The sequence below is a fragment of the Amblyomma mixtum genome, chromosome 7 (genome assembly GCF_055824585.1).
Source record: "Amblyomma mixtum isolate Tamu chromosome 7, ASM5582458v1, whole genome shotgun sequence".
NCBI lineage: Eukaryota > Metazoa > Arthropoda > Arachnida > Ixodida > Ixodidae > Amblyomma > Amblyomma mixtum.
The window spans coordinates 59,101,604-59,114,553 of record NC_143018.1 but is presented as its reverse complement, the minus strand read 5'-3'; the positions used below and the strand labels follow the sequence as shown (position 1 = coordinate 59,114,553).

The 12,950-nt window shown below is 50.1% G+C and overlaps 2 protein-coding genes across 7 annotated transcripts in view; one reads left to right on the top strand and one right to left on the bottom strand.

Moving 5' to 3' along the window:
* Window positions 1-12,950, top strand: part of LOC149336191 (uncharacterized) — a 416,214-nt gene that overhangs the window by 154,823 nt on the left and 248,441 nt on the right. The window lies entirely within an intron of this gene.
* On the bottom strand, window positions 8,392-10,550 carry LOC149336198 (endothelin-converting enzyme 1-like). The gene has a single exon (XM_089554093.1). It carries the CDS (start codon window positions 10,548-10,550, stop codon window positions 8,646-8,648), a length of 1,905 nt encoding a protein of 634 aa, XP_089410219.1. The 3' UTR covers window positions 8,392-8,645.

Here is a 12,950-nt window from a genome sequence, read left to right as displayed (position 1 = left end):
TCACGGGCATTCTCGGCGTGTCAGTGCTTGAAGGGAACACACGTATGACACGACAGCAGCCACGGAATTAAGGACAGTTGAAACCTAGGCGCTGATCGTAACAAGCGTTGCAGTCACCAAGAGTGAACCGACCGTATTTTCGCGTGTATTTGCGCGTACTAGAAACTTTCGTTTGAAGCGTCGAGTGTGGATTCGAGTGAGCAATATTCAGCAGTGCAGAAATAAAAAAAAATTCAGCGAAAATTTACTTCTGGCTTAAGGGGATGACGCTATAGCCTCAGTGGGTCCCTTCATCAACCTGGACCTCCCTTTAATAAAGTCGAACTAGAATTTTGACGAATTCTAGAGGCCCGTGTACTGTGCAATGTCAGTGCACGTTAAAGAACCCCAAGTGGTCGAAATTTCCGGAGCACTTCACTACGGCGTGCCTCATAGCTTGAGTCGCGTTGAGACGTAAACCCTATAGACTAAACTAATGTGCACCGATGGCCTATGGGTAGAGCGTGTCTGATTCGTGATCCAAGCGTCACAGATACTAGCCTAATTTTATTTTCACATTTAATATTACATTCTTGTCATAACGACGCTTGAGTCAGGTTGCGACCTAATAATCACAATTTACGCAATATTTTATTTAGTTACCAATTCCGCAGCTCCACCTGTGACGTCACGATCCTCTCGACCAATCCGGACTTTGTCGGCACTCCAGATACACCGCCGGGTTCTCTGCGTAACAAGACCCTTTACACTAATGCGTTAAAAAGAATGCAAAAGGCACCCATGTGCTCTGTGATGTCGGCATGTTGAAGAGATGGTCTAATTTATTTCCTTTCATTTTACTGCTGTCGTTTAGCGCCTGCCTTTTAGCGTCCTTTTACATTAGCCTTCATTCATTAACGAGAAGTGAAACAGAAATGTATTTAAGGTACAGTACTTAGGGCAATAACAATAGAATTAAATGGAACTCGAAAGAAATCATATCCAATCATTGTAACCCCCTTTATGTGTATAAAGCACCATAACGCATGCCGAAGAGGCCTATCATTTCAGGCACATCCACAAAACTCTTCGAGCTCCAAATTGCCCTTACTGTGCTCAGTGATGTCCGAGTCGGTGTTGCTACGCTACACGTTGGTCAGTGTTGCTACACTAAAGCAAGACCAGACGAGCATACGCACGCACTTCACAGCCGTGGCAACAGTGACCACTTATAGGGAAAGTACTTTTATTGCGTAAGCAATATTACGCCAGGTCTCAGCCTCTTCGCGTGGCCACGGCGGTAGGCACGTTTGACCTTCAGAGCGACCGCAGATGGGCCTCCACTTCAAGCCGGCGGGTGGTCGTGGCGGTAGGCACTCCGCGCTGCATCTGCCGTCGCTACCGAGGCGCTGTTGCGCTGCTCTATCTAAAGCCCCCATGGATGGATGGAAAAACTTTATTTTCGTCAGAGAGCATGTGTGGACGATTCCGTGTTAGATGGCCATCAACCCATGGCTGACGGCGACCTGGGTGGCCCACTCCACGGCCCTGGTCTGGACGACCGGGTCTGAGCTGGCCAACACGGCCTCCCACTGCTGGAGGGAAGGATCACGCATAATAACCGCCGGTGGCGGTGCTATGCTGCTGCAGCTCCATAATATGTGGTGATAGGTTGCGAATTCCTGACACCATTTGCACTCCGGCTGAATGTGCGGGTAGATTTTGCTCAACACGTATGAGTTAAACAAACATCTAGTCTGCAATCGTCGCCAGACGCATTCCTGCGCCTTCACCAATTGCTTCTCCGGGGGTGGATAAATCCTCCGCTCAAGTCTGAAATGATTAGTAATGTCATGAAAGGATACCAGCCCATCTCTCATGAACCTTCCCGGGACGTCCGGCTCAACTACTCGGCTGACGAAACCTCGAGCATTCATGTGAGCCGTCCCGTTCCCAGGGTTCCGAGAGTGTGCACGTACCCAGACAATTTCCGCCTCCGTAGTCCCTCGCCCCGCGGCCCGATTCAGCAATCGCGCCGCTGTGACAGATATTCTGCTCCTCGCCAAATTTTGGACGGCTGTTTTTGAATCGCTTAAGATCAGGTCAGCATTACGTGTAACAAGTTGTCTGTAACTGTACATACATGTCTTGCTCGAATTCTTTGCCTCAATCTATCAAAAAGCTGAAGTAACTGATGAGCTGCGCTCAAATTTCACATTAGGAAGTAATGTAATTGTCGGCGGGAAGAAGGGTGGTAATAAACCACACCAACTAACGTCCAGTAGCCGTCGCGTTCGCTCTCGTTACCCAATCCAAGACCCAGATCCTCACCTTCTCCGTTTATGGCGTCGCCGTAAACGTCTTCAACGCTCCTTTCGCTCCCAACCACACAATGCCCAACTTTCCTCCCGGATCACTGCTTTGCGGGCCGAGATCGTCGCCCACTGCGCCTCCCTCGAGCACTCTCGTTGGAGTGCTCTTTGTGACCGTCTTGACTCTGCATTGCACTCGCGATCCACATGGTCTCTCTTCAAATCCCTCCTTGGCACTAAGCCTGCCCTTGCTCCCACTCTAGCTAAAGCCCTCACTCAAGGAACTCCCTCCGATGTTTTTGATCAGCTCGCCTCTCTCTATCTCCCGCCCCCTCTGGCACCCTCCTACTCGGTGTATTGCGGTGGACCTAACCCCGATCTGGACCAATCCTTCACTCTCCGGGAGCTCGAATCGGCTCTGGCTGCTAATGCTACACGCTCGGCTCCCGGTGAGGATGCCATTACATACACCACACTTCGCAACCTTCCTGACTGCGCCAAAGAATTCCTCCTTAAAACCTACAATGATGCATGGGACAGCGGCTGCCTGCCCAGCTCCTGGACCTTTTCCCTCATTTCTATGATTCCAAAGCCGGGCAAGCCTCCCTCTCTCTCTAACCTCCGCCCAATCTCCCTGACATCATGTGTTGGTAAGACCCTTGAGCGAATGGCCCTGACTCGCCTCTCTAATTTTCTCGAGACGAGGGAGTTCTTCCCTCATTCTCTCATCGGCTTCCGACGCCACGTCTGTGCACAGGACATGTTTCTGGTTCTCCAGCACACGTTTCTGTCACCTACCCCCTCTCAAATTCACGCCCTTGTGACCGTCGATGTTCGCAAAGCCTTCGACGGTGTTTGCCACGACCACATCCTTTCCCAACTCGCCTCCCTAGACTGTGGCTCCCGCATGTACTGTTATATCCGCTCATTCCTCTCTAAACGTGTCGCTCGCTTTCGAGTCGACACCTATCTGTCCGACCCCCACAACCTCACCCGAGGCACTCCTCAAGGTGCGGTTCTCTCTCCTACCCTTTTCAATCTTGCTATGGCCCCTCTCGCCTCCCAGCTAGCTGAAATTCCCGACCTGCATCATATATTTTACGCCGATGACATCACTCTCTGGTGTTCATCTGGATCTCCCGGTCACGTACAGGACACCCTGCAACGTGGCCTAGATCTCATCGACTCCTTTCTCACCACCGCTGGTCTCTCTCCTGCTCCTGAGAAATCCGAGCTTCTCCTTCTCAGCCATTCCTCCTACCAGCGCTCACACAACCACTTCGTCTCTCTCCACCTTTCTGGCTCTCCCATTCCTGTCGTCACACAGTGCAAAGTTCTTGGCTTCCCTTTGCATGCGGCTAAGAATGTGCAATCCCTTCACCGCGCTGTCACCACCTGCCACTCTGTAACTCACCTCCTGCGGCGCGTGGTCACTCGACGCTCAGGTCTCCACGAGGCTCACGCGTGCCGAGTTGCCCACGCGCTGGCCCTCAACAAGGTCTTGTACTTTGCACCCTACGCTTCCTTCACTCAGACTCAACTTAACGCTCTCGAGACTGCTCTTGTGGGCCTCTACAAGGCAGCTCTCAACCTTCCTATCACTACCTCTACCACTAAGCTCTTTGCCACAGGCCTCTTCCATCCTCTTCGTTCTCTTCTCAGTCTCCATCGTGACTCGCAGCTTGCCCGGCTTTCCCTTACCCGTCAGGGTCAGTGGTTATTGACTCAAGCGGGTATCTCGCCCATTCCAATCTCCCCGTTTACCTCTCCTATTCCCACCCCCGCCCCCAATCTTCGTATCCTTCCCCTCCCGACCAACATGTCCCCCGTCCTGCACGCCGGACGTCGTCATGCGGCCGCACAGCACCATTCCCCTCTCTTTGATACCCAGGGTGTAGCTTACACGGATGCCTCCTTCGTGGCTCCTCGAGGTTCCTGCGGCTACGCCCTGTACCATCCACACCTCCCTGCTCCTGAAACCCACACCAGCGGGCCGTATCTACACCCTCCAGACGCATTGTCCCTCGAGGTCCTCGCCATTGCGCATGCCCTCCAGTCATTTTCCCTCCTTCCCTCTCTCCAAGAGTACACAGTCTATTCGGACTCACAAGCCGCTATACACCACATACAGAAACGCACCCTGACCCCTTCTCTCCAACAGGAGGTCGAACGAGCGGTCTCCGCACTGCAGCCTTCCATCGTTTTCCTCCGCTGGGTCCCTGGGCATTCAGGGATTGACGGCAATGAGCTGGCCCATCAGCTCGCCCGCGACACACTTTTCCGGGCACCGTTGATCCCCTGGCCCAAGCCCTCGGAGGACGGTGGGAGACTCACCCTTCGCCGCACCATAAAAGAGGTCTACCTTGAGCTCCGCCTCGACAAACGCCTTTACCCTCCCCCTCATCCATCACTCACGGTGCCGGAGTCTCGCCTTCTTCGGCACATTCAGATGAATGCAGTTATCACCCCGTCCCGCCTCTTCCTCTATCGCTATCGATCGGACCCTTCCTGTCCCAACTGCCCCTGTATCTATGCGGACCTGGCCCATTGCCTATTCTATTGCCCGGCTGCTCAGCAGTCGGGTTCCTTCCCCCCACCCTCTCTATCCATCACCACCTGGCTCGACTGGCTTGGCGCTGAAGGGGAAGAAGAACAGCGGCTTCTGGTCGCCCAGGCGGTCGAAATGCTCGGCCTGTAAATTATGGTCGATTAAAAGTCTTTTACTACTACTACTAATTGTCGGCAATTTTTTTATACTATTACAAACTTGAATCCTCTTTAAGACCCTCACTGTAGATGTCTTTGTATAAGGGAACAGAGAAAAGAACGTTGTACATGTGATTGTACAATTCACCTCTCTTCAGAGAACGTAACCCGCCACTAACACACCCTGGCACATTTTCAATGGGGAATACTATAGTGGACAACGAACGAGCGAGCCTTACATGGCGCATCGGTAACGGTAACGTCGCGAAGAGAGGAATCTATGAGCTATTTGGCGAACCAAAAGAAGTACCAGCACTGCACATCGAACAGTGCAGTGCTTGCGTCGCATGCCACAGCGTCACAACAAAAAAAAATAAACTTCGGCTTTTTTAACCCCATTATGAAATAACAATTTGAGAGCCTCTGGAAGTTTTCCCACCCCAAAAAATTCCAAAGAACCCCCTAAATGTTTCAAGTAGGCCCACCCAGAAAATTGAATAAGGTGGATTATTGGGGATTAGTGGGTGGGTTAGATCAGAATAGTGGTTGGATTAATTAGGAATAATTGAGATTTTTTGTGAATTACAGCGAATTGAGGGCCCTAGTGCGAGGATTAAGGCGTGTAGTGAAGTAGTTGCGCCGAACGGTTAGACGCAGAAGACGACGAGAAGTATTGCCGGTGGGCAGACGACGAGCTCTGGAACCAGAAAATCACTGCTGCGTTTCTGACGGTTACAAGAGTGCTAAATCCCGCCGCACACTTGGTGGGGGTGCGGGGTTCGAGAAGCAGCCACTTAGGCCGTCTGGCATATAATTGCGTCTGTAGAGGAGACCGTCACGAAGAGCGAAGTGCTGCGCCTGACGACTGAGGACAGAGTGGCCGACGATGGTTGCATGGCGTCAAAAAAAGTGCTGGTTTAGTTGGTTTGGTTGGTTTATGGGGTTTAACGTCCCAAAGCGACTAAGGCTATGAGAGACACCGTAGTGGAGGGCTCCGGAAATTTCGACCACCTGGGGTTCTTTAACGTGCACTGACATCGCACAGTACACGGGCCTCTAGAATTTCTCCTCCAAAAAAATTCCAGCTGCCGCGGCCGGGATCGAACCCGCGTCTTTTGGGTCAGCAGCCGAGCACCATAACCACTGAGCCACCGCGGCGGCAAAAAGAAGTGCGGAATCTGTGCAGCCAGTCGAGGAGCTAGGCACGTCGATCAGGACAAAAGGGCGTTGTCAACGGAAGTGGTGAAGGCAGTGATGAGGCGGCCAAGTAACGAGGCGGGCTGATGGCATTGAGGCTGTCGGGGACTGTGGTGGCACACGGGGTGGTGGTGAAAACTTTTAATTTCTGAAATAGAGTTTGGGAGCCACAGAGTGGCCCCGCTACATGGTCGGCGTCCCTAGTCCGGGACACCGCATTACAATGCCCCGTCTCTCGCCCGTTTCACTAGAGCCCTTTGGGACTCAAGCAAGGAGCAGTTGAGGAGGGCAGTCTCCCATGCCTCTCTGGAAGGGGTAGGGGAAGGGGGGAGGTGGGGATAGAGGCGGCACTAGAATAATGTGATCGGAACGAACAGGCTCGGCGTGCCCAACGCATTCACCATGGTGCAAAGTGAGTGGGCAGAAAGAGTCATTGCTGATGGCTAGATCGGCACGGCGGCTTCGTACAAGAAGGGCGATGGGCAGAAGAAGCTATCTTCGCCATATTGCAGTGAAGAAGTTGCGCCTAACGGACACACGTAGAAGAAGATGAGAATTGGAGCCGCGCGGCAGGCTACGAGCCCCTCTTCTTGGCCGATCCCCCTGTGTGGGTATGCGCCATTCTAGAAGGTGAACAACAACAACAACGAGCTCCGAAACCATAAAATCACTGCTGCGTTTCTGACGGCTACAAATGTGCTAAATCCCGCCGTACAGGTGTAAGATAAGGTCGGGTTAGTATAATTGCGTCTGATGATAATTCAATAGAATGTAGTCCTCCGACTTTCAAACCAGGCGGCGCTGATGCGTCACCGCCCTCTCGACCAATCAGAAAAATTCAATACGGACAAACCGGGCGGTTATTGTAATCGCATTAAACTGTCCGACTGAGAAAGCGATAGCTTTAAAAGCCCTCGTTCACTACCTGAGGAGGAGGGCAGCTTGCTTACTAAAGTCACGTGACCTAGGTGGCATACCTGCCTCCTAGGTTGCTCTCGAGGACGTGCCAGAGCCAGGGGCCTGCCGGTGCCTTCGACACCGGATTTTGTGGTGATAGTGAAGGGCTCCGGAAATTTCGAATATCTTAGGTTCTTTAACGTGCACTGACATCGCACAGTACACAGGCCTCTAGAATTTCGCCTCGCCCAAATACTTTCCTGAATTACCAGAGCTTCCTTTGAGAGCACTGAAATATTTAACTATTTATACTGCCGCATGGTCACCTTCCTTGTTCATTCTGCAGTTCTGTAGGTTCTACATTGTGTAAAGGATAACTGTAAACAAGGCAACGTCGAAAGCAGTCAAACGCTCTTTCCGGATCCAACTTGCGAACGGCGACTCCATCGCATGCAGCATCACAAGACAACGTCCAGCAATCACCTCGCTTTAAGCATGTTGGTAACAATGAATCGTCCTTTCATCCTGCTTGTCTGATGGGGACTACCAACCTGCTGGATCACTGTCTATAGTCCGGATGCCAAAACTTTCATTAAGCAATGTTTCCCAAAGATAATCGCTCGTACGAAGTCTCGTTTTAATTTCAGTTTCACCCCTGTTCATAAGTGTGTGGAGACTATACAGACGCCAAAGAAGTCAATGAGTCAAGATCGCACCAGTCATTAAAACTGCAGTTATCAGTGATACAAGGCCACCTGCTCAAACATTCAGGCCGCAGAAACTATTAGTTTCAAATTGTAAACGGCGCTTTCAACTTCGCGTCCGGGAATTGCCTAATTGAATCTTTCTTTGATCTCATCATGGAGTCGTCACAAAGTACCCGCTAAAGGTGTCCAACTTCATATCCGGAAGCGCTAGCAGTGCCTGATCATGCTCAGGAAAAGCATTTGCGATGTCGTTCTGGACATCATGGTTCGAAATGCAGCCTGAACTGCAGCAAGGTTCTGACATTTCGGGATCAGGTACAACGACAAGTTCGTACAAGTCTAGTGGCGACCCCTTGGAACCAAGCGTACTGTATGCAGCGAGCACCCTCCAAATACCCACAGATATCTAGATCAAAAATCCGCCACCGCATGCGACAGCAAACTTGCAGTAGCATTTTTAAAGGCGCAGCTTCTAAATCTAAGTTGCCGGTCTTGACCACTGCCAAAACGGAATCAGGCTTGGGCGGTCCGATAGACCACCATACATTTTTTTTATCCGCTCGCGGCACAATGACATCCCACTGTTCGACAATATTTGAACACTTATATGATCGCTTCAGCACACATTGGTCTCATCCTCCAAAATATACGCCAGTACAAGCAAGTTAATGGCTCTCGACATATACACAAAGAAGATGACGCCTTCTGCTCTCGTGATTTCCATAGTTCTCTAAACACATGTTCAGTATCTATAAACATTTATAGCCACATCACCATTGACCACACCACGGTAACGCAGGAATCACGCGCAACAAAAAGAAAGTCGAATCACGAACAGAAACAAACCTCAAAACAGTTTGCACTGCTTGATGGGATTCATCGGGTCCCCGGGAGCGCATTGAAAAGCCTTGGCAAACTGGGGCATGTACCGGAGAGCGAGAGTGCAGATCGAGTCGGCGTCTCTGTTTTGAGAGCTGCCATAGCAATTGACGTAACACAGCGAGATGAAGAACATCTGTAATCCGCTGTACTTCTCCAAACCGAAGACGCTGTTGTCCAAAGCCTTCTCTTCGGCATCGTAGGCATCCACAAGAGCGCCATAGCCGACCACTTGTTTTGCGTAATACTCTAGGTAAAAGACATCGCCAGACGTGCCTGATTTCATGCAGTCTATCAGGGGCTCAATGAGCGAAGCGTTGCTTTCGTAGTAGGCGGAAAAGAACAAGCTGCCCAGAGCCATGGCGACCTCAGCTCCGAGGCCGCCGTAGTTTAAAGACGGAGGCAGTTGCGAATCAAATAGAGGGAAGGATAGAGCGTAAGGCATCAGCTCGAATTGTCGCTCGTCGTAGGACACGATGCTCACCTCCAACTCGAGCATAAAGTGCAACACATACTCGAATTTTGCTGAATTTCTGACATGCACTGACTGTTGCCAGTTCCTCACGAACGAATTATTCAAGTCAGGCATCTGATCTGTAGCCGGGATTTCGTCCTCTCCGGTGTGCTCGATGTTACGGAAGACCGTTTCTGTAGAGCTCCAGTTGTTGACCACGGTGATGCCTTCGTCAAAGTACGTCCAGTTGGAAAGACGGCGGAAAAAAGCGGTTGCCACGGAGAGAACCATATTTTTTGCGAAATTCAGTGCTTCGCCTTGGAGGACTTCAGCGTTGTATTTGTTGAACAGTGTGTTCCCGGAGAAGGACATTGCTCTCGTGACGCAGAAAATCCTGTGATAGACTCGTGTCGCCGTGTAGTCACTGTTGTAATAGTTGAAAATTAAGTCTTTATTCGCGAAAAGGGCAGCCACTTGAACGGTGCACCAAGAGATCAATGTATGGAATGAGTCTGACCCGTTCTGCAGCCACAGGTTCAACACTCGCGCGACATAATGGGGAGACGTGGTCGTCAGCGTGAGGCTACCGTTCATCTTGATGTGAAGTTTTAGAAGCGCCGCCATCCAGTTAACTTCGGTGAGGCCAACCTCATCCGTGTTTAGAAAGCTCTCAGCGCTATGCTCACCAGGTATTTCGTCATGAGCTTCAGATAGGTAAGCCAAGGCTTCTTCGGCCGACGCGTGGGTGTCCTGGTACGTGACGTTATCCTCGCCTTCAAATTGAAAGCGTTCCTTCAGGAACTCAAAGTAAGCTTCATTCGTGGTGGTCGTAAAGTGCGTATTCCTCTTGATTACGAAGTAAAGGAACTTGCCAGGAAGTAGCTTGATTACACCGTCACCGGGCGCCACGTCGAAGTCGAGGAGCACGTCCCAGCCCAGCTTGAGAGAGCTGCAGAGTAGCGTGTACAACACGTCTGCGCCCTTGGAAGGCTTCGGCCACACGATGCCTGCCTCAGCCAGCGCATCCTTCACGGCTGGCAGCTCGTCTCTCTCCCCTTCGAGCACATCGACGCAGCTCCTGTACATGAGGGCGGCCCGCTGCTCCATGCTTTGTCCCGACGTGGGCACGTCTATGCTCCTCAGCGACGCGGTCACCTTGTCCAACAGGGAAATGAACTGGTCTCTCCAAACGCTGGGTCGGTTTTTCTGCCGCCAGCCGTCGCAGACAAAGTGCGTGAAGCTCTGGCACGGGTTCACCGATTCGTTGATGGAGGCGAGGAGCCTGGTCGAGTAGGCGAGGCAGGCGTGCGTCTTGCACGAGTTCCACGAGCGCGTTTGAGAGTGCCACGCAAGTGAGACGACCGCAAAGGCCACAAGCGCCACGAAGACAGTGGCCCCTAGCACGCCCACACCAAGCATGAGCCGCGAGTTCAGCTTCTTGGGGTCCTGGAAAATAAGGATGTGGCCGTAAGAAAAACGCTGGGACACATGGAAACGCCGATCACGAATGTCGGTTTGCTGAGCAGCAGTGAGCACTTTTCGATATTGACACACAGTGCGCACGTTTAGGGCGTCTTGGTGAAGGAAACAAGAATGACATTGCAAGTCTTGTTGACTGTAAGCAAAGTCCGAGATGCAAAAACTCGCTTCTTTGAATTGACGCTGCCTTCCTTCATGGCCCATAACCCTCATAAGTTTTGGCGGTGCTTATCTGAAGAGCAGTCAACTGGTTCCATCAGTACAGATTTCAGCGACACCATAAGTAATCCTGATTATATTTCAAATGAATTCAATAAGTCTTTTCAGTCCGTTTTCACCAGAACAGCCTCTCACGCTTCTCTACCCGCATACACAATGAAGGAATTTATGACAGAACTAATCATTAGTGAAGCTGGAATCCTTTCTCTCTTAAAAACACTGGACAAAAAATCTCCGTGCCCTGATTCCATCTCAAACACATTTTTAGCCCGATACGCTGACTGCCGCCGCGGTGGCTCAGTGGCTATGGTGCTCGGCTGCTGACCCAAAAGACGCGGGTTCGATCCCGGCCGCGGCGGCTAGAATTTCTTTGGAGGAGAAATTCTAGAGGCCCGTGTACTGTGCGATGTCAGTGCACGTTAAAGAACCCCAGGTGGTCGAAATTTCCGGAGCCCTTCACTACGGCGTCTCTCATAGCCTTAGTCGCTTTGGGACGTTAAACCCCACAAAACCAAACCAAACCGATACGCTGACTGGGTGTCTAAATACCTGCATAAAATTGTCACAGCATCTTTGCAAACACTCGTAATTCCAAATGACTGGCGCTGTGCCAAAATAATTCCTGTACACAAATCGGGTTCTAAAACTGGTTTGGTTTGGTTTATGGGGTTTAACATCCCAAAGCGACTAAGCCTGAACTGTATAATTATTGTCCGATATCGTTAACAAGATCTAGTTGTAAAATGATGGAACACATTATTTCTAAAACCATAATCTCATATTAGAAAAGGGGTTTAAACGGTAACGCAGCTTGCTGAAATTACTCATGACATCGCTAACACAATTAATGAAGGCTACCAGACAGATGCTATATTCTTAGACTGCTCTAAAGCGTTTGATGCTGTTCCTCACGATGACCTTATAACAAAATTTCTATCTTTTGGCATTGATCGCAACATTGTGTCATGGATTTCCTGCTATTTGCAGAACAGAAAACAATGTGTTAAAATAGTTGAATACGTTTCGCAGAACCTGGATGCGTATTCGGGTGTACCCCAAGGATCAGTTCTTGCGCCTCTTTTCTACCACATTTATATAAATAGCCGCCGCGGTGGCTCAGTGGCTATGGTGCTCGGCTGCTGTCCCGAAAGACGCGGGTTCGAACCCGGCCGCGGCGGTCGAATTTCTTTGGAGGAGAAATTCGAGGTCCGTGTACTGTGCGATGTCAGTGCACGTTAAAGAACCCCAGGTGGTCGAAATTTCCGGAGCCCTCCACTACGGCGTCTCTCATAGCCTTAGTCACTTTGGGACGTTAAACCCCATAAACCAAACCAAACCATTTATATAAATTATATTCATTCCTGTGTTTGTTCATCGATCCAGCATCGCCTTTTTGCAGACGATTGTGTCGTATATATAGCTGAAAAAAAAAAACTCCGTTGGGAGCCCTACATCAAATCCATTTGTTCTAAAGCTGCAGGTAAATTACATTATTTATGCAGAAAGCCCCGTAACACGCCGGTCCATATTAAACTCAATGCCTTTTATAAGACCAACCCTAGAATATGCGGATATATTCTGGGGGCCCAATCAAAAAAATTTTGCCAAAAGTATTCACGCCGAACTAGCGCTACCAGTCTAATAAATCAGTCAAATTTACAAAGCCTGTCACAGAGAACAATCGTTTTAAAATAGCCAATTCACAATACTTACACCCGCCATTCAAACACTCGTCTAGAACTAACCATAGTAAAACACTTCATCAACCAGTCAGCCCTGTAAATATCCACAAGTACTCCCTCTTTCCAGATGCTATACCATATTGGAATAAATTGCCTGAAGATGCGGTGAAGTGTACGCCCGTGGAACTATTTCCTAATTATATCGAACAAATTCACTTTTCTGTTTAATTCTCTCCTACTCTTTTTGTGTTTGGGTCAGCGAACATCTCTGTATTTTTGAATTATTGTTTTTACTCAGTTTGATCACTGATGCATTGTAAACACTCCTGCATGGGCCCGAAAAGGGCCTGCAGTATGTTCAAATAAATGAGTAATTGACTATTCACTTGCCAGAAGTGCGGTATCCCGGCACGTCCAAAGTCGAGACGTTTTCCTTCCC

Coding starts and splice junctions, on each gene's coding strand:
- LOC149336198 (XM_089554093.1), bottom strand. CDS start 10,550: ATGCTTGGTGTGGGCGTGCTAGGGGCCACTGTCTTCGTGGCGCTTGTG.